At 39.0% G+C, this 21045-nt stretch overlaps 1 protein-coding gene across 6 annotated transcripts in view; it reads right to left on the bottom strand.

Moving 5' to 3' along the window:
- The window catches only part of LRRC40 (leucine rich repeat containing 40), a 48203-nt gene that overhangs the window by 20980 nt on the left and 6178 nt on the right, over positions 1-21045 (bottom strand). For all 6 annotated transcript variants that reach the window (XR_008915979.1, XR_001627592.2, XR_008915980.1 and 3 more), the window contains exons 4-9: positions 17143-17272; positions 14260-14383; positions 12078-12220; positions 10380-10552; positions 8876-8966; positions 8707-8752 (exon numbers count right to left, since the gene is read on the bottom strand). Coding sequence is in view for 3 of the 6 variants with exons in the window: in XM_007480397.2 (XP_007480459.1) it covers positions 8707-8752; positions 8876-8966; positions 10380-10552; positions 12078-12220; positions 14260-14383; positions 17143-17272 (707 nt within the window). In the remaining 3 variants the exon portion in view is untranslated. The remainder of the gene's footprint in view (positions 1-8706; positions 8753-8875; positions 8967-10379; positions 10553-12077; positions 12221-14259; positions 14384-17142; positions 17273-21045) is intronic.

Below are 21045 nucleotides of genomic sequence, written 5' to 3'. Positions count from 1 at the left end.
TAACCAAAGGTCACTAAGGGCCCAGAGTTTTTATGAATTTTATTAATAATTTATAATTGCTTAAACTCATAACTCTACAGAGAAAAGAAACCATAGGGATCAGGAAGAAAAATTGTCCCCAAGTTAAAAGTAAGAGCATAACTACTCATCTGGATCCAAATGGACACTGATGCCTGAGGTTCAGCAAACTCTCCACCTTCTGACTGAGGGAGAGAATGAAGATGTGACCAGAGGAAAGGGAGCATCCCAAGAAAAGTCCCATGGGCAGAGATGGCCATGATCTAATAGATTTATCTCTGTCTGCTCTTTCCACTGGGGAAAAGAGGAAAGTTCTCATCAGCCACACTCTGCTCTCCATAGCAACAACTGTTAGCTACTGGTCAAAATTGCCTGCTGTAAGATCCATCACATCTTTTGAACTTCTGTCAGTCTGCTAAGTAATGCCAACAAAGAAAGTATTCTTTCACTCTGCTGGCAGGACCCAAATCCTGATTCTCCCTCTTTAATCCATTTCCCAAAGTCCACAAGGTAATAAGTAAGACAAGAGGGGGGGAGGAGAAAGAAAAATTCATTTTCACATCTTTTGAGACCTGTTGGGCAGCATCACCTTACCAAGTGCCCCCTAGTTCACCCTACCCTCTCCTCACCTCATAGATATCTTTCCCTAGCAGCAGTTGAAAATGACTGCTGAGATTTCATGGATCCCAACCCTATAAGGGCCCAATCAGGCACTAGAGAGGCAAAATCCTAAGAGGCCTCTGTAGCTGTGTCCATTGTTTATTTGTGGTCGTCTTTTCCCTCCTGAATCGTATTAGGTGGTGTTTTATCAAGTCTGCATTTCTGAGCTCCAATTTCGACTCTGGCCAGTACCTCTCCTCAGTCCTAATCCTGACGAATGGTCCCATTCAGACTCTAAACCACTAAAGGGCAAGGGTCCAGATGGGAAAACTGCCAAAGGGAAACACTGAGAAGATTCTATAGAAGAACCCATTTTTAGCCTTACTTGCATCACTTCCTCCCCAGCCAACTCCCTTTGGGAAATCCCAACTACTGGGTGAAGCTGATCCAATTCATGTATCTCCATCCTCGAGGGGGACGGAGAGACTCCCATCCACTGCCATGGCTAACGTCTCCCAGGGCAACAAACGTGCAAGGCCAAGGACACCAAGCTGGATGTAGGCAGAGTCGGGTGTGGGGAAGCTAGTCAGTGAGGTAGGTGCATGCCTGGGTTACCTTTTCTGTAAAAAGTGGCTTGTGAAGATTTGGGACATTCTTCCTTTTCCTGGTGCTATCTTTATGGCATTATTCAGTTAATCTCTGTTGATATGAAGTAGCAAGGGAGATCTGCACCAGAGATGACCCTGGCCAGGGCCTCATAAGATGACAAGAGGCTGAAGTCCTTTGCCCCTTCTTAAGGAAGGGACAAAAGAAGAACATCAATTGTGCACATTCAGAGGTTAGTCAGTAGAAATACTGCGGCTGGACAAGGGGCTGGGAAGCATGGGGCCATACTCAGGTCCAAAGAGATCTGAGCAGGAGAGGCAGCAGATGGTCTGAGGAGGCAGAAAGCCGTGGAACCAGCTGAAGGACGACATCTATGTTCCAGGGCTCCAGACAACAGGGGGCAAGGCCATGTCTGTGTTTTCGCTTTGGGGGACAGGATGAACAAGGAGGGGTGAGGGAAAGCTGTGGGAAGTCAGAGAGAGCCCAGGGACATTGGGTTCAAGATGTGCAAAAGGCAGTTGGCACTCAAAGAAGAGAAGACTGGTATCGTCGAGGCCCAGAGAATATCGTGGGAGCTGCTGAACAGGAAGAGGCTTAGGAACACTGGAGAGGGCAGGCCCAACCAAGTGAAAGAAGAGTCAAAAGATCATGAGCAGCCAGTGTAGACAGACACCTCGTCATAGTGTAGTCGAGAAGAGGCAGGCAAAGATGGGATGCCAGTCGTGGAGGCAGGACAGAGGAACCCTGTGAAATTCCCACCATTAACACTAAGCACTGTGGAAAGGAGGACAGGGTGGGAATGAGGGTGAGTTTAGAGCCAGACAGGGGCAGGGTTGTGAAATCCTTACCAGCTAGATGAATGACTTTGGGCAAGGAATTGCATTTCTCTCGCCCTTAGTTTCCTCATTTATAAAATGAGGAGGCTGAACTGAATGACCTCTGGAACTTCTAAATGCTCTACATTCAAGTTACTTTAGTGTAGTTTAAAGCAGGAATCTTCTTTCTTATAAGGCAAGCTTCCTTAACAGACTCCCGTTGGTGAGTTGAGTTTTCCCTAATGGAATGAACTGATTTTAATTACTATGGAATCTTATTTCAGTGAGGGAGATTCAGTTTCATTAGTAAGTCATAGCTGGGCAAACTCATTCAAGGAATCGCTTAAGTTCAGAACATGCTTCTATCTGCCTAAAGATGAGGATCATAAGTCAATAAACAAGCTAAAAGTATAGAAACCAACTAGAACTTAGCTAAGTCCTAAACAAAATCCAGTATGCTCCAAAACGACACCGAAGCAAGGAAAATTTGGCAATATTTTATAAACTATAATTTCTTTAGGTTTCTAGTATTTACCTGTAAAATACAAATATATACATGATGGCCTAATGAAGATGTTTTGAACACAACGTATTTTGGTAGCTAGCTGTGTTGATAAGGTTGATAAATAACAGAAGCACAAAATCAGAGATTTTTAGAACAAGAACAAACCATAAAAGTCAGAGGATTATAAGATCAACATTCAATACATAGATAAGAAAAATCCGTAATTTCCCTGTAAAAGGGAAAATAAAATAAAATCTACAAAAAATTAAAATTTGAACTCTACTACTTAACTAGGAAAATGTGTTCGTTTCCACAGATTTTTAGAAATAACTGGAAAAAAAATTAATGTCACCAACATGTTTAAAGTACAAATTGTTAGGATGACAGGTGCTCTTCATTCATGTTATGCAAGTGAACCTTTATCAAAACTAATGAGTTTTCCTGCAATTAAGATTTTTCTTTTACTGTTCAAAGTTAAAGTGCTTTCTGAATTTTAGTGTTTATGGAAGAGTCAAGGGTCTATTTTTGAAGCCCAAGACAAGTATGTTTTCATAAATCCAAATTTCCAAAATCAGTCTAATATGGTTCGCACCTTTACATGCTTCATTTATTTAGTATACTGAAAGTAGACCATAAGAGAAAGACGTTCCCTTTATTATCAAGGTTTTACCTTAAGCTCGATAATTACCAGAGTTTTCAATTTTTACCAATTCAGTTTTCTAACTAACACAGTGAAGATATTGGGAAAACGTAGGAAGGTGTAAGGAAAGGTGACTGAAAAAAAATCAAGTCTCTAGGAAATTAAAGATCATTTTAATAAAATTCTCCTGAGGCTGATTTGTTTTGTTTTATTTTGTTTTGAAAATCCTTACCTTCCATCTTAGAATCAAAACCAAGTATCAGTTCCAAGGCTGAAGAGCAGTAAAGGTTAGGCAATGAAGTTAGGTATTGCCCTTAGCACTTTTCTCCCTTGGAACCAACATATGATACTGATTGTGGAACAAAAGGTAAGAGTTTAAAAAAATTATTGCTGGAATATTTCTTTCGATATAAAATGAGAATATAATAAGAAGAAAACATTGTGGAGGAAAAAAAGAAACTAAGAAAATAGGAAAGACAGTGGAGAAGAATAAAGCTACAAAAGAAGCTAACCTGTAGACAATAACTATTGTTTTCATACTTAGGAATTCTAGTAGAATCCTAAACCTCAATGCTTGAAAGAGCTCAAAGATCAGCCTAGTCCATCCCCAACTAGCTGAACATTCCATGAATCCTCCTCCTCCCAGTGATCCCCAAGATCCCTTCCCAATACACATCTGAACAAAAATCTTTGGTCTTTCAGTATTCTCAACAAATTCCCAGGCAGCCTCTGCTGGAAGAGCCTCAAAACGGAGACTTTTCATTCCACTTTTAGTTAGGTTTCATTATGGAGACATATCTTGTAATGTAGAAGTAAAATGGGCCTTCTTGTTACTCTGTCTTCCCAAGACATGTGAAATAAAATTCGTCCCTTCTCCCTGTGATTCTTCCAAATATTTGAAAATTGCAGATCGTGGCCCGTCCCCATTCCTCCCCTGCCATTCGTGCCTTCATTTGGGGATTCTCAAACTCCTTAACTATCCTGGTCACCTCTTTCCAGATGCACTCCCATTTGTCAGTCCTCTCTCTAAACCGAAGCATGAAGAGCTAGACACAGCTCTCTCGAAGTGTCTAATCTGGACAAGTAAATTCTTCAACTTGCAGTGAATAGTATACTTGCATTTATGAGCAGTCATTTCTGATGGCCTCATGACACAGTTAACTCAAGTGAGTTTACAGTCTACCAAATCCTTGGAATTTCTCCATGTTGGATTGTTATTTCATCACATTCCTCAGGTCTTGTACTTGGGAAAACTCATTTGTTGAACCCCAAAGTAGGACTTAACATCTGTCTCTATGAAGACCTACCTTAGGGACCAGCTAGGTGGCTCAGTGGATAGACAGGCCTCCAGACAGAAGGCGCAGAGAAGAGTATCCGAGAGGAAATGGTAGGCCAACAGTCAAATGCCGGAGAGAGATGAAGAAAGAAGAAGATTTGCATTTGGCACTTAAGAGATAACTGAATCTGTGGAAAAGGCAGTTTCAGTTAAATGGTGAGGTTGGAAATAGGTGATCAATGGGGAGACTAGTCTCCCAATGATCATCAGGGGGGATTGTGAAACTTTAAAAATTCCCAGACCCTACTTCATAAGGCTGGGTTAAGACCATTCCCCATTTGGGCAGTGAAGGTACTTGATCAGGAATGTGAGAACTCTACTTCACCATACTTAAGTATGCCTTAGGGGAAGATAAAGTTGTAAACTCTTTGCTGAACAATGAAAAGTACTTAAACCCATACTTATAGTAAGACAAAAAGTTCTTAAGCCATGCCTATTTTTGGATATAATACAAAGGGGTGCTAAGTACCTATAAAGGTCAGACAACTTGTGTTGTCTGAGGAGCAAAGAGGTGAAAATTTACTCAGAGATTCTAGTCTACTCAGGTGTGAATTACTCAAAAGATTAGTCTACTTAGGTGTGAACTAAGAATGGTCTGTCCTTTGAAAAACGTCTACTGTGATTGGTAGATGGGAGAACTTAGGGGAGGAGACATAGGAGAAAATTCCCTTTATAAGGAGAGAAAAAGCTGAGTCTCAGGACAGTCAGAAGAATCCCTCTCTGGAGAAGGATGGCTGGCTGAACTGGTGTCTATATTCTTGCTTGGACAGATCTTGTGGTGAGTGATTAAGGACTGACTGATCTCTCTCTTAAGATTCAGGTCTAGGCCATGTTGGCTTAAGGCCCTTCATACTTATTTCTTTCTTATTCTTTCTCTCCTTTTCTTTAATTCCTCATTTGTATGAATTAAAATCTCTATAAAACCCAGCTGACTTGGGTATATTTGAATAATTGGGAATATTTCCCTGGCGACCACCTTATATTTGATTTAAAAACAAAACACTGTAGTGAAAACATATTTCCTGCAGTCACAACTTACTCATCCACTCTTTATATCTATCACAATTTATATCTTCCACTATTTTAATCACTACAGTTTATGCCACAACTATTTTAAGTATTACAGTTTATGACAATCCATTCTTTTAGATTTTACATAGGACAACAAAGGATTGAAAATGAGGAGAGGAAATGGGGACACAAGAGTCTGGCTGTGGAAACAAGAAGACTCACACCTTCCTTCCTTGTTTCCCAAGAGATTTACAAGAAGTGATAGAGCAAACACTATTCCCATTTTAGAGACAGGAAATTGGGAGTTTTCCCAAGGCAAAAAGACCAGTTAAGAGTAGCCTTGTCAAGACCAGAAGATGGCTACTGACCATTGGATTCCTTTTCTGGAACACAAAAAAACTGCTAGACTGGGATCTTACATCAAATTCATTCATATTTTGTCATACAGGAAGCACTGTGAGAAAATGTCCACTGTAATTATTCTCACAATTTACTATGTAGGAGAAAATGAAAACAATTTATTTCACAACTAAATTTCATCTTCATGACTAAACAAAAAAAAATTGTAATGAAAAATATTCATTATGATATGAAGGTCCTTTAAGGAAAACAAGCAAAAAAATGTACAAAGATGGAAGGAAAAATGTCTCTTTCCTAAAGAAATCCTAAAATTGTTGTGATATGAAAAAGCCTGCCATTTTAAAGATTAGCAAATTATTTTTTTTTAAAGGCCCACTTAAAAATATGCACCACCTAAACGAGAGGCTATATCTTCCCAATACTATAAGTAACAATGATGGCACATAGAGCTAGACATAAGGCCAGGAATTCTTTGTTTTTAAAAAAAGATTTCTCCGGGTTGAATGTCTTTAAAGCAAAAAGTTGAGGAAGAATTTCCTAAAAGCAACAGATTTGCTGCTTCTCATATTACTAAACAGCCTAGCAGATGATTCTGACTTCAAAGGTGCAAAAATAAAGGAAATCTGCACTTGTCAGGGGGAAATAGAACAACTCAGTCCTGCACTGAGTCACAGCTTCTTCCTCCACCTCCACAGAAGGATAACTAGAGGTGGCTGTTCATATACATGCTGCTCAAATAAAAAATGGTTCCTGATACACAGAAACAGCTTACAGTGTTTGAATAATATCCCAGCTCTGAGCTGTTGACCAGATCTTGTATAAAGTAAAATAACTGGTCAAATTCTAGTCTTCACTTGATCCTATATAGAATGTGGAAACTTAGAAATGGCTTTGCCTCAGTCAGGAATTCCATGGGAACTGGAACAACCTCCAGGAATTGATGCAGAGTGAGAGGAGCAGAACCAGAACATTGTACCCAGAGACTGATACATTGTAGCACAATCGAATGTAACTGACTTTGCTACTAGCAGCAATGCAATGAGCCAGGACAATCCAGAGGGATTTATGAAAAAGAATGTATCCACATCTAGAGAAAGAACTGTGGGAGCAGAAGTGCAGAAGAAAAATAGGATCGATCCCGTAATTTGATGGGGATAGGATTGGGGATGTCGACTCTAAACAATCACCTAGTACAAATATTAGTAATATGGAAATAGGTCTTGATCAATGATACATGTAAAATCCAGTGGAACTGCTCGTTGGCTATGGGAAGGGAAGGGGATGGGGACGGGGACGGGGGGGGGGGGGGGGGGGAACATGAATCATGTAACCATGGAAAAATATTCTATATTAATTAAATAAACTTTTTTAAAAATGGCCTCAGTCAGCCTCTTCACGTGGATGATACATAGGAGGACCTGAGGTCCCTAGACAGCCAGCAGCAGAACCCCAGAGATCCAGGCTCAGCAGCCAAAGCCAGTTTCCTCCTCTGTACTATGCTGTGCCATACATGCTAGACAACTGCAGTCTTTTCTTGCACTTTGGAGGACAGAATATTGCTTAGTAAAATTACTTGGCTCAAACCAAGGTTTTGAATAAAATATTTTTAAACTAGGGACATAAGCACCCTTTTCAGAGCATGCTCCAAGTGATCTTATGTCAAGGTATCATAGCGTCCCTTCCCCATGAGTCAGGGTCTTGTTTTATTCTGTATAGAGACAAGTGGCACAGTAGATAGAGCTGCACCTGTAGTCAGGAAGATAGGAGTTCAAATATGGCCTTAGACATGGGTTAGTTGTGTGATCTATGTAAGTCACTTCACCCCGTTTCCTCATCTAGGAAATGAGCTGGAGAAGGAATGGCAAATTCCTGCACAGTGTTTGCCAAGAAAACCCCAGATAGAGTTGCAAAGAATCAGACATGCCTGAAACGACTCAACAACAAGAGTATGGGTGAGAGTGGGAGAGCTAAGAAGGAGTGAGTCAGAGAGAGGCTGCAGGACTTGAATTGAGGTGTGCCACCCAACATGATTTCCTGAATGGCTCACAGTCTTGACAAAAATAATTCTGAATCCAAACCCAACTTGGACAGTATCTAAAACAACTGGTCAATTCAAATAAAGAAATGAAAGAATTCAATAAGACTTATTCAAGGAGCCCCATCTAAATACGAGAAATGAAAACTCTTTATCTCACATTTGCACCTGACTAGGACACCACAGGAAAAGGGGGACTTTTTATCTCTTGAAGAGGTGCTCTGCACTTACTGGGCTTAATAAGCTCTTGTACAGAGCCAGGCTCAAGGAGATGTTTTTGACTACGCTATTTTTAAAAATAATCTATGGAATGAATGCAGCATAAATCAAGAGATTAAAAAATATGAATTTCTAAAGTAAGTCTAACATGGTTTAAAACCCTGCTTCTGCAGCATTTTTGTATCCTGGAGACCAGGGGCAATCTTGTGAAGCCTAGACCTGTTCTCAGAATGCTTTTAAATACATAAAATGAAATATTTAGGATTGGAAAGGATACAGATTATGTTAAAATAAGGTTATGATAGCATTTTTTTAAGTCCACCAACCCCAGGTTAAGCACCATTGGTCTGAAAGATATTTATATGCATGCATCCATATATCTGTATCTATATAAATCCATGATCACATACTTCGTCTCAAACGACTTAAGACCAGATTCTAGACTTCCAGGGGTTTAATTCCTATTAAATAAAATCAAAAGTAGCATAGCGAAGCTAATTTAATATGAAAAGCTTTGGCTGCTGCTTTCCTAGCCTGAAAATACAAAAGGAGATAAGATACCTTTAATTTTGCTTCTTAGATACTTGAGGACTTCTTGCGTTCCTTTCTAAATGGGGGAGAAAACAAAACCATCACTCAGAGTGACCTCTGCAGTTTTCTACATAAGATCAAAATAAACGGCTAAATGTGAAATGAATAAAACATAAACTTAAATTCCAAAAACACTTACATTTAGGAGTTCTCGACGAATAGTTCTCAAAGGGTTTCCTTCTAATGCCAGGAATTTCAAATGAGGAAGGGTTCCTAATATATGGGGCAAACTAGTAAAAATAAAACAAACCCTGTTAAATATAAATATAATTCAACTACATGGATGACTGCAAAACTAACAAAGACAGTGAAGGGAACATTACTGTTAATTTGCAAAAGGCAGGCCTGAGTAAGTCTGGCCTATGATATTTCCTCATTGAATGGCAGCTTCACTTTCAAAAAGGAACAATGTACTTAATAGTTGTATGATGTGAAAAAAATGAGCTCTGAAAAATGTTAATACTATTATTGAATAATTATTGAGTTGTAAAATTAAAATATCTGTTTGCAAAGCCAGTTTTGAATGATTCAGCCCTCCTTAACAGCCATGCCTCAGGCATTATCTAATGGTCCCATTAAGTAATAAAGCATTTGGACTGGAAGACATATTACAAATGAAATCCAAAGACTTTCTTCTGAGATCTCACTTGCATCCCAGATGCAGTCACTCATTTATTTAAATAAAAAGAATTCCTCTCCAAACTTAAGAGAGCCTGAGGATTTACTAACCAGCTGCGGTACACTGGCTGACCACAGCCACTCTTCACATGCTTTGACTTCTGTTCTCTAGGAACAAAGATCTGGAGAAGAGCCACAACACCCAAGTCTACACCCATGAATTTGCAGAGTGGGGTTTAGCGTCTTTATTTTATTTTAACTTTTATTTTCATTAAATAACAATGTGTCTATGTCAAGGGTGGCAAAAGGGCCAAAGGAAGAAATGATACACAGAAAATTTTGGAGGAAGCAAGAAAACAATAACATTTATTTTTAAGAGCAAATGACCAATTTATTTTCAATGTGATTTTGGATAAGAGACAGGGAAAAAAATTGATCCTTATCCGACATGGCCACATACATATAACAAGAATATAATGGGGGTAACAAGGTGGCTCAGTGGCTAGGATACCAGGCCTAGAGACAGGCAGTTCTGGGTGCAAATGTGGCCTCAGACACCTCCTAGCTGTGTGACCCTGAATAAGTCACTTAACCCCCATTGCATACTTCTTACTGCTCTTCTGCTTTCTAAGATGAAAGTTATGGGTTTAAAAAAATAAGAATATAACATAGAACATGATCCTTTTTCAAGTAAATATACAACTTTATAAGGTAATTTCTACAAATTTTTATAAAAGGTAGACTATCTGGAGTTGATTATGTAAAGTGGCTAATGTCCATTCTAGGGAATGGAAGGACAAGAATTAAGCCTGTCACTTCATTAGTCTAGGGGCTTCTGTGGGGGAGACACTGCTCTGCCAGCAGTAGCATCAAAAGTCACTTCAGCTGCCCCATATAACTGAAATACCTGAGAAAAATCTTTATTTGTGGTCTGTAAACATTAGTTATAATTCTTTAAATAAAACAGACATTATTTCCTGCCCTTTATCCCCTACTTCCTTTGTGTTTTTTTCTTTTCAGCTTACCTCCTGACATCATTGTTAGTTAGATCAAGTCTTTCCAAGGCCTGGAGTAGGGTAATTTCATCAGGAATCGATTTTAACTTGTTATCTCTTAGGTCTAGCACATGGACTGATTTAAGATGTTTAAGGTGTCCTGCCGTGATTTCTTCAATTTGATTCTCACCAATATGCAATTCCTACAAGAAGGAAAGAACAGTTATCCATACTTCTTTTCTTCTTAGTAAATGTAATTTGTTCATCATCTACAAGAAGAAATGTCAATTAAAGGCAAACAAATTCAAATGATTCAAAAATAAAATTCAAATTACTGACAAGGGACATAGATCTTCTATTTGCTCAAATTTTCCATAATGTGAAAATAAAATTTTTTTTTCACAGCTGAACAAAAAAAGATTTAAAGGAAAAGTTTCTAGAGATGGTTATAATTTTAAAATTCTTACAAAGCTTCTATGAAGAATAGTTTCAGAAATAAAGGAGGGAAAAAACAATTTAGCCAAGCTATATAAAAGGGGAAAGGGCAGAGCAGCAATTAATTCAATAAACTAGATTCACAGAGTGGTAGAAGGACCTGGGCCAAGAAAGGTTAAGGCCTTGCCAAAGGTTAAAGAAAAGAATTTAGTGACAGAGCCTGGCCTAGAACAATAAATGAATCCAGATTACCTGAATTCCCATCTGAATGCCTGTCCCCCAAAATGCCTCCCTATCCTAAGTACTCAAAGGGCCATGGGATCTCAGTTTGGCTATTCCTTCTCAAGATGCAGCTCTTAGCCAATCATGCCTGTCCACTGTGGGCAACTCCTGCCCATAATCTCTCCTAAACTGGCCACAGTGGTTCTACCTAATGTGCCTGGGACCTTCTTGAAGATACAAAAAACCAATAATAAAAAGTTTCTAAGTGCAAATTAAGCTGCCATGATCATAAGAATGTGTTACTTAATGAAATAAGTATTTCATTTCATTTCATGAATTTCAATGATTCAATGAAATGAAAATTTCAATGAAATTTCAATTTCATGATAGGATATTAAAACCAAAACATGAAATGCTTTTTATTGACTATTGAGATGTCAGTGTCCCACTAAGTTCATCATCTTTTAAATGATAAATATCTTTCAGGGATGTCACTGTTACTTAACAAAATTACAACCCATTCAAAGAAATTAGATTTATTTTACTTGATTTTGAAGCACAGAACAGGAAGTCAGAGAGAAATAGACGTTAGATCACATGGGAAGTAGTGAGTGCCTCATCCTATACATCTTCAAAGAAAAGCTACATTTCCACTTCTTGCCAATACTGTACAAGGAGTATCCACTCAGATTTCAGTTTAAATCTCTGAAAGCTTCCAACTCTGAGGTTCTATGAGTGGGTGTTTAAAACCTCATAAACAGAAATCAAAATATCATGAATTACAAAGTGATTTTAGCATTAATTTCCAAAAAGAAAATTACAATATTTCTTAAGAGACCTGCTAATCAATGGCTAAATATGAAGAATGGTCAGAACACACACAATAGGTCATTATTTTTAAAACTAAGTTAATTCTTCTCTTTAGGAAGTATACATCAACAATAATATCTGCATCACTAATTTGATTACAGCTTTTGGAAAAAGCACTTTTAAAGGTGACTGTATAGTAAGACATCCTATTAAATAGTATTTCAAAAAGCAATATGTTTTATATTAAACAGTAGATGGTACCTTCAATAACATACAAGAAGGAAATTCAGGTAGAAAACGCAGTTTATTCCTCCGTAAATAAAGCAGTTCTAGTGATTCCATGTTAGCTAATTCAGAAGGGATAGTTTCCAGGTAATTTGAAGTGCAATCCAAATGCTTTAATCCTATAGAAAATAATTGGTGAAAAACAGATTTTTTTAAAAGATCAAAACTTGCCAATTCACAAACCTTTGTTAACAATGAACCACAAATTCACCATGAAAATATGTTAAACTACAGCAAAATGAATTCTTATAATCAATTAATTCCCCCACTTCCCCAAAACCCAATGGATTTACATAAATTCAAGCTATCAAAAAACAGTTTTAGCTTTAATATATATGTCTACAAAAAGCTCAGTTAATATATAAATAATATCCAAGAAAGGTACTCTCACTTACTAACATTATCCTTTCTTGAGCCAAAATACATTTAAACCCATATGAATTGGGGTTAGGGTGCTTTTCAGCTTTTTTCCTCCCTTGGACAAGAGTGGCTTAGAAAGAGACATTAGCAGTATGGTGGATAACCTATTTTTATGCTTCTCATTTTTCTAAAATTCTTCATTTGGTAATTCTTTTCAAACTACTGGTAGTGGGTAACACGAGAGATAGTACCTCTTCGTTATATATAATGCCAGCTCAGCCTGTGGGGAAATGAATGGACAACCTCAGCATCATTACCAGACTCTAACCAACCATGATTGTTATTATTTTACAAGACAGGAGAAAAAAAACACTGAGAAAATGATCCTTTTCCCCAAGGTTGTGTTGAATGTCTTATTATTCAAGGGCTGATTACCCAGCTTTTCTTACATTCATTAATATTCACAGTTTTTGTGGAGGAGAAAACGGGAAAAGGAAATAGCTTTGGGAATCTTTGTCTCTAAGACTGACCCTGCTCATGTCCGAGTTGGACCCAAGTAAATTCCTGCATGTTTTAAAACAAGCTCCCAGGTAGAGTGAATGAGAAGAGAAATAATGTGTAGAGCTGAGTCTTCAAAAAAATAAATAAAAATAAAGAGGCAGACCAGCAGAAAATCCTGTAATTAGAGAGGATGGGAATGAGGTAAAGAGCAAACTGTCCAAACAATTTACAGAACTTGATTTCTCTCTTCTGTTGCAATCCTTCCCTGAGAAGGAGTTCAAATGGCCTAAGTAAGCAAGAAAAAGCATCTCCTGCTGACATGTGGGGGTTAAGCCAGGTGTAAAGTTAAGGACCAACCCCTGAAAAGGCTTTTTATGCCAAATTTCAAATTCTGGGTGAAATGATAAAGAAAATATGAAGACTCTTAGAGAAAAAGGTATCAAATTTTACTTCATGTGTTTAGAAATTGACTCAAAAATATAGCTTTAAAAACATTTACTTTGATGCTTCAAAAATCTGTGATTTAGCTAATATAGGAATTCTCTCCACCAACCAAGACCAGGTTACAACCTCCTTTGCCTTAGGAAACAGTCTTGGGGAGTTTCTGTGGCTAAAACAATTGCTCCCCCAGAGGCCTTATTTAAAATGAGGAGCCAGGCTGAATGTAGTTCTGCTGGTCCTTGTGACAGACGGAACACATCACTGGGCTTGGACTCAAAGCCTTTCCAGATGGAAGGACCTGCCAGAGAAGCACTCCACTAGCACTTTCAAAAACCACACCACGATGAGGTCATTTTAATGCTTATTCTGGTTGGCTACTTAACAGGTTGGCTAAAGAGCCATATTGTTTCTCTTCTGAAGTTACAAAATCAATTATATGATCCTCTGGGCTCCAACAGAAGGTCACTCTCTGAGAATTCAGGCAAAAGATACTGAGTCCTTGACCTTTTCACTGGCAAAGCCATATGGCTGCAATTATGCTTCCCTGTCTCTGCTCTGACCAGGGTCTAACCACCTTGTGGCGGTTAAGACACAGTCATGGCAAGCATCCCCAAACTAATCAGCTACTCAGCTGTACAGGTGTGCCAAAGCCATTGGAACTTTATTCATTTCTCTTTTTGAGTTCTACAAAACGGACTTCTCAATACGTTTACCTTTTCTACCTCAAACAGCCAAAGTGCAACATAGCCCATGAAAAGAGGGCTCCTGGATCAAGACAACTGTAACAAAATAGCTTATTTTAAATATATGAAATGCAACATTCAACTTTAAATAGTTTAACACGGAGAAAGTTTACTTTTCATCCTGGTGATTTCTGCTGGCAAGTTCTTCATTTGGTTACTGGCAAGGTTGAGTTTCATCAGCTTAGAGAGAGAAGAAAAGCTAGCTGGAACAGTTGTAAGGCGGTTGTTGGAAAGATCCTTTTGAAAAAGTAAAAAACAAAATTAAGAAATGGCTCCTTCCAAGGTGCTTTAACATGTGATTTTGAGATTCTTGTGGGATGTGCAAAGCATATTTTGAAAAAGAACCATTTCACAGTGGAGTGCTTCCTTCTCTACCCCTCTATCTCCAACTATCACCTCTTAAGTGGGATTATTTTTTAAAATCATTCTAATTTTTCACCCAAGTATTTATATAAAACCAGGTGTTAACATTTACTTTGGCTTTTGGGGATAATCAGATACTGTGTATTAGTTCTAAGGCAGAACAGTGATAAGGGCTGGACAATGGGGGTTAAGTAACTTACCCAGGATCACCCAGCTAGGAAGTGTCTGAGGTCACACTTGAATCCAGAACCTCCCATCTCTAGGCCTAGCTCTCAATCTACTAAGTCATGTAGCTCCTCTTTAGCTTTAGACTTTCAAAACTGAAAGTGGAAGGTGAAAGAATGACCCAAAAAAGGTGTGAAGAAAAGTATTCTTACTCAATGTTTATAAAAGGCCAGGGTTAAACTTGCCAGTATGGCCAACTCCCATCTTTCATGGAGCCAAGGCTGCCTAATTAATTTTCATGTCCATTTTTCCTCAATACCTGCATCATTCCAGGGTGACCAGATTGTCAGGTAATCGGTCTTAGCAATTTGATGAGAGACATTGTAAAGCTCCTTTTTAGTGTGTCCATGTGCTAGTCATTATTTTGACTATAGTTTCAATTCAGTGCTACAATAACAACTAAATATTGAACAACCAGGGGCCCTCAAGGATGAGAACACGTAGATTAAATGGCTTTTTCCTCACACTTTTCTTAGCTTCCTAATTCAAACTTCCCTGGAGGAAGTAGAATTTGCCAATGCCAAATATGGATAAGTTTACCATTTTAAAAAAATGATCTGCAACAAGAGAAATACCCCAGTGATCACTGAACATGACAAAACTATTCCATAAGCACACTTATGACACGTGGAGCCCAGGTTAAAGGTCTGTGGAATGGTCTGATAGTTTTAGCAATCATTAATCAAAACCTCCGCGGAAAGTTTTTCTACCCATTCCTCAATTATTCCCACTTAACAGTGCATCATCTCTATCACCAGGGTCATGAAAGATTGTACCTGATGCCTCACTTAGCTCAAACCTCTAGTGTGGCAGAGCTGTCATGATACTTACGGTCAGTACAAAGATGGGTCACCACAGTGGGGCCACTGGCCAGCATGGCTGCTATTTACTTCAAGTTACAATAGTGTTTTTCTAATCAGTCTTTTCTTTCCTCACATACTGTTCATCGTTTCTGGTTTTGTTTTTTTCAACTCTGAGTGCTTGGTAAGACAAGCAGACCTCCATCATTAAACATTAAAAATATGGGATCTACTTGATGTCAGTCCCCTTTGTGAAACGATGTCCCAAAATGCATTGCAATGTAAATGCTAAGTACACTTATCATAGAATTATGGAGTTAGAGGTAGAAGGGACCTTTGGGGCTAGAAGACCATGGAATTAATTCTTCATTTGAGTCCTTCATTTGACAGCCATGAAAGGGAATTCTTTGTTCTCTTTTCTGAGTTTATACTTGTAAAAGGGAATTCTTTATTCCCTGTGTCTATTCTGAGTTAATACTTAGTTAAACAATAACGTAAGTACCCCTACTTAGTACCTCCCTAGATTGTGAAAACAGGATTAACTCTTCTTTGTGCACTTTTGGATTGAATCAACAAAAACTTGAACTAGATGCAGGAGTTCAGTAGTCACTTACTTACTACAATGGGTGATAACTCCAGAAACCTGTGAATCCTATGGTCAGAGATACCTTCACAGGCCTTTGATAAGAGTTCACCCCTCCAGAAGGTGAGAACTGGTTCCCATAAAGACTGCCCCCTGGGCAGTGCTAGCACCATAAAAGCCATGAATCCTTCGGCTTGAGTCAGTCTTATGAAGATAATCCCCTGACTAGAGAGTCTTCAAGGGAGCTTCACTGGAGACTGCAGCTTGGATTGTAGGCTTGGAGCTTGGCTTCAACTTGGACTCTGACTCCTGGACTACTTCATGGGGTGAGTGAAAGGTTGACTACTTTCCTAGTTTCTGAAGACTAGCTTCCATCTTGGAGGAGGCCACGTGGCCTTCCTGGTTGAGAGCTAATTAATTTCTGCCTGAATTAAGATAGGATAGATAACTTCTCTAAGCTCTTCACATTTCTCTTCTTTATTGTTTCTTCTCTATTTGTACATATTTGTAGATACGTTTCTGACTCGAGATATAATAAATATTGGCAACCACATAATTTCATAAAATTATTGTCCAACCATTAAATTTAACCCTTACATAGCTGAGGAATCTGGGGCATAAAGAAGTCACTTCCCATACAGAATGAGCATCTGAGGTGGCATCTGACCCTGGCTCTGGCTTTGCTTCTCCAGCTAAAGCTTCATGTTCTCTTTGGGTTCCAAGTGCTCCATTCAGATGCCAATAAACAATAATTGGTTCTGGGGAGTCTACTGCTTTTATTCTCTTCTAGTCATTCCCCTTATGTCTCATCTAGCAAAACATTTCTTTTCTAGCATCTAGAGGGCTCTTAACCCTGTTTGGAAAAAAGATGGTGAAGGAGGCTAAAGGGAAGGGGCTTTGGTTTGAAACAATGAAACAAAAGCATCAGAGGATCAAAGAGAACTTATTGACAGGACACTGGAAAGCCGATGAATAATTTTTCATTTAAGTAAAAAACACATCAGGATTAGAAAAGCACAACTTACTAAATCCTCTAATTTGTCCAAGCCTCCAAATCCTTCAGGGACACAAGTAAGTTCATTGTACTGCAGAAACAGGACCTTCAGGTTTCTTAATTTTGTAAGTTCTTCAGGTAGCATTTTCAGTTTGTTATGACTATCAACAGATAAAAATAAATGTTAAATAACTCAAAGAAAAAATTTAAGAAAATATACCAAAGTTTTGGGTCACTTTTTGTTACCAAACTACATGGCCTTACTAAAACTTGATTTGTTATTATTTTAAATGTACTTCCATTTTCTTTCATGACACTGAGCACTAAAAGACAATAATAAGGCGACCTTTTAGACATTTCAAAGGAGAAAGGGAAATTCTTTCTTCATATTACTTCATATATTTTATAGTTAACTCTTAATTATAATTAATTATATGAACTAAACTAGATATAAAGGTCTTTTAAAATACCTATAATCTAAAATGTATTGGAATCTGGATTAAAGAATTCTGGGAAATTCTTGGTTCTTTCTAGCTCAGCCTTCTTGTGGCTGACACAGACCCAAAGGTGAAGCTACAGATCACTTTGCAAAGTCCACTCATGGATACTTAATACATTAAAAAACACAAATCATGATCTTAAGGAATTTATAAAGTTAAGAATATGGGGATAATGCGAGAGAGAACATGATTAAAGGCATAGGAAAAGTCCTGAGAGAGCAATTTAGGATCTGAGGTGGGAGAATCAGGCAAGACTTCAAAGAGGAAGGGGCCCTCAAGGTGAGTTTTGAATCCAAGGAAATATTTCATCATGAGGAGCTATGGAGAAGAACTAATCTAACAGAGGGATCAGTGTCTAGACTTGGAGATCAAAGGAAAAGTCAGAGTCTATTCTCCTAAAAACAAAAATAGAATGCAGTAAATGTAGAAAGTAAAATATTGGAATAAGAATTTAGAAAGTGAAGAATCTTCAATTAAGGAATCTGGGTTTTATTTGGTGAAAGTTTTTGGGCCAGCAGAGCAAGGCTGCCTGCATCAGGAAAATTCCTCACAAAGGACAGATTGGGAGAGAAGACAAGAAGTGGGCAGACAGTCAGAGCCTAACTTGTCTGTCCTGGGGCCATGGCTGTTTCTAGGGGCACTACAGGTCACTCAATCCTTAAAACTGGGAGATTCCCTTTGACTCCTCCCTCTGCCTCAGATCACATCTAATAAACAACCATGTCTTTTCAACTCCACATTCTTCAAATCTCTCACTCCCAACTCCTCTTCTGTGCTGCCTCTAGTGAATGAGACTTGGTGATACAGTGTGGCTGAAGAGTCAGAAGACCAGACTCAGACTCTGACAAGAACCCTGGGAAAACCTTTAACTTCCATGAGCCTCAGTTTCCACTTCTATAAAATAGGAATAAATAGCACCTCCTCCCAGAGTAATTGTGAGGATCAAATGAGATCAGATGTGTAAAGTGCTTTGCCAGCCTTCAAGAGCTATGGAAATACCATCCACTACTGTTGTTGCAGTGTTCTCCACCCTGCTCCCTGCCCCCATCAGAATAATCTTTCTTAAGCAAAGAACTTGTGCTAGCACTCCCTCCTCTGCTCAAAATTTGTCAATCACTCCCTAGTCCTTACAGTATGACTTTTAGATTTACTCCACCCTGCTTAATCTAGCAATCAGGAATGTCTACACCCCTACTTAAGGATTAAGTGTTGAGAAAGATGGCCTATGACAGACATGTGCTAGCAAGTGACAAATCAGAAACAACTGACAAAACCCTTGGGCTGTCCTAAGTCAAGCTTAAGCTACCATTGAGACATGTGAGATGCAGGAAGTGATGTAAAAAACGGTCTATATATTTCGCATCACTTCCTCTCTCCGACCTCTTTTCACGGAGACGTGGCTCTCTCTCTTTCACAGCAGAGACATGGCTAGTGGGAGCATGCTGGGCATCTTGGCGTTTTGGTGTACTTGCAACTCTTGTCTGGGCTTGGCCTGAGAGTGCTAGGTGAGTGAGTTTAGACTGATTCCTTTTTCCTTTACCTTGAAAAGCACTATCCTCTTAGGAGGCCCCTCATCTTGGAGTAGACCTCCTGGCTGGAAGCCAAGCTAGTTTTAATCTTGGAGGAGGACTCGTGGCTGAGGTCTCTGAACTTCCCTTAGCATAGCCTAGACCAGAAAATCCTTATACCTCTTTCTCTCTTCTTCTTTTTTTTTTCCAAGTTTTAAAAAAATTGTGTATATATATATATATATATATTTAAAAAACCCAAATACATATTATACATTGTATCAATGCACATTTATTTTAAACCAAAAAAATACTAGCAAGTTAGGTTTATTATTTCTCTAATGGGGGAGGGGGGTTGCTGTGGTGGAATATTTTGGCTTTATTCTATAGACATAGATAGTTGGATGCCTGCCCATATACACTCATAATGCTAGAAAAGCACTAAATGCTTTGTGTAACACTATCATACACAGTTAACTGAAAGCATTCAATTTGGATCGATGGACACATTGTTTTCAAGTTCTCTCTTCTTAATTCCTTCCCTCTATATTAATTAAACCACCATAAAATTCCCAAACTGACTTGAGTATTTTTATTGGGATTTGAATTAATCCCTAGTGACCAACTAAATTTATATTCAGTTTTAAAAAACCCTAAGTTTACCCCTTACAACAGGAAAGTCCAAAAACTGCCATGTCTAGTATTTAAGGCCCTTCCCACTTAGGATCCTGTCTATTTTTCTTGCTTTCATTCCCATTGCTCTCCCCTATGGACAAGATGTGCCTGACTCCAAACCCACTACTCTATGCCCATTAAAGCCTCTGCTCAGGCAGTGCCCCTCCCTGCCCTGCTGAAAGCCTACCTGCCTTTAAAAGTCCAATCAGGGACCCCTACTTCCATTAGCCTCACACTAAGAATGCCTTTCTCCCCTGGATCTCTCAGAGTAGTAGGCATACATTTTATAAGATCAGTTGTCCAAGTTGCTCACCTAGTCACAGGTTGCTTTGCAGAGCTAGAAAAGATTAAAGAGCACTGCTGACCATCGGACCAGTATACATTTTTATTTTATAACCTCAGCTGGGCCATCAGTGTGGTATGGCAATCCTTTACTATGTCCCTAACCACCTGCCCACTCATACAGTAGCTCTTCCAAATATGTCTTCCCTCATGTCTCAAAGAATGACCCTTTCCTTAGTCCTCTGAGCTAAGGACCTTACCTTATTATTCACTGAGAGCTCCCCCTTTTCACTGGACATGCCTCAACTTCCCCTCTGCTATCTACTCTGCCTCCGTCTCACATCAAGAGGTGGTTCTTTTCCTTTCCAAGGTAAAAAACCACCACCACCACCACCACCACCACGGCATGCACCTGTGACCCACTGCATCCTATCTTCTCCAGTCCTAGACAGTCAAGGCTGTCCCTTCCATCACTCTCCCTCTCTCTGCCATCTTCACTAGCCATCTATATGTTGTCTCCTGACTGGAGTGTGTTGTGTCTACTCCCCCATATGTCTCCTCTCCTCTGACACTGCCCCCATCCTGGTGTAGGCTCTGGTCACCTCATACCAGAACTAATGCAGTAACTGCTGGAGGGGTCTATCTGCCTCAAAACTCTCCCCACTCCTACTCTGTATACCATTCAGCTACCACAGGGATTTTCCTGAAGTCCAGTTCTGACCACATCATACAGAGCCTCTTCAATCACCTCCAGAGGTTCACTACTGCCTCCAGGAGCAAAATGAAACTGCTGTTTGGTGTTCTGAGCTCCCTCCTATCTTTCCTATCTAATTCCTCTTTACTGCTCTCCATCTAGTTCCACTAGTCTATTTGCTGTTCCTCACACATATCCCCTCTGCCTTTCTTTTCACCTCTCCCTCTTGGCTTGCCTGGCCTTTCTTTTAAGACTCATCTCAAATTCTAACTTTT

The sequence above is a fragment of the Monodelphis domestica genome, chromosome 2, assembly GCF_027887165.1.
Source record: "Monodelphis domestica isolate mMonDom1 chromosome 2, mMonDom1.pri, whole genome shotgun sequence".
In the NCBI taxonomy this organism is placed as follows: Eukaryota; Metazoa; Chordata; class Mammalia; order Didelphimorphia; family Didelphidae; genus Monodelphis; species Monodelphis domestica.
The sequence above is the reverse complement of the archived record's forward strand: the minus strand, read 5'-3'. Positions and strand labels throughout refer to the sequence as shown.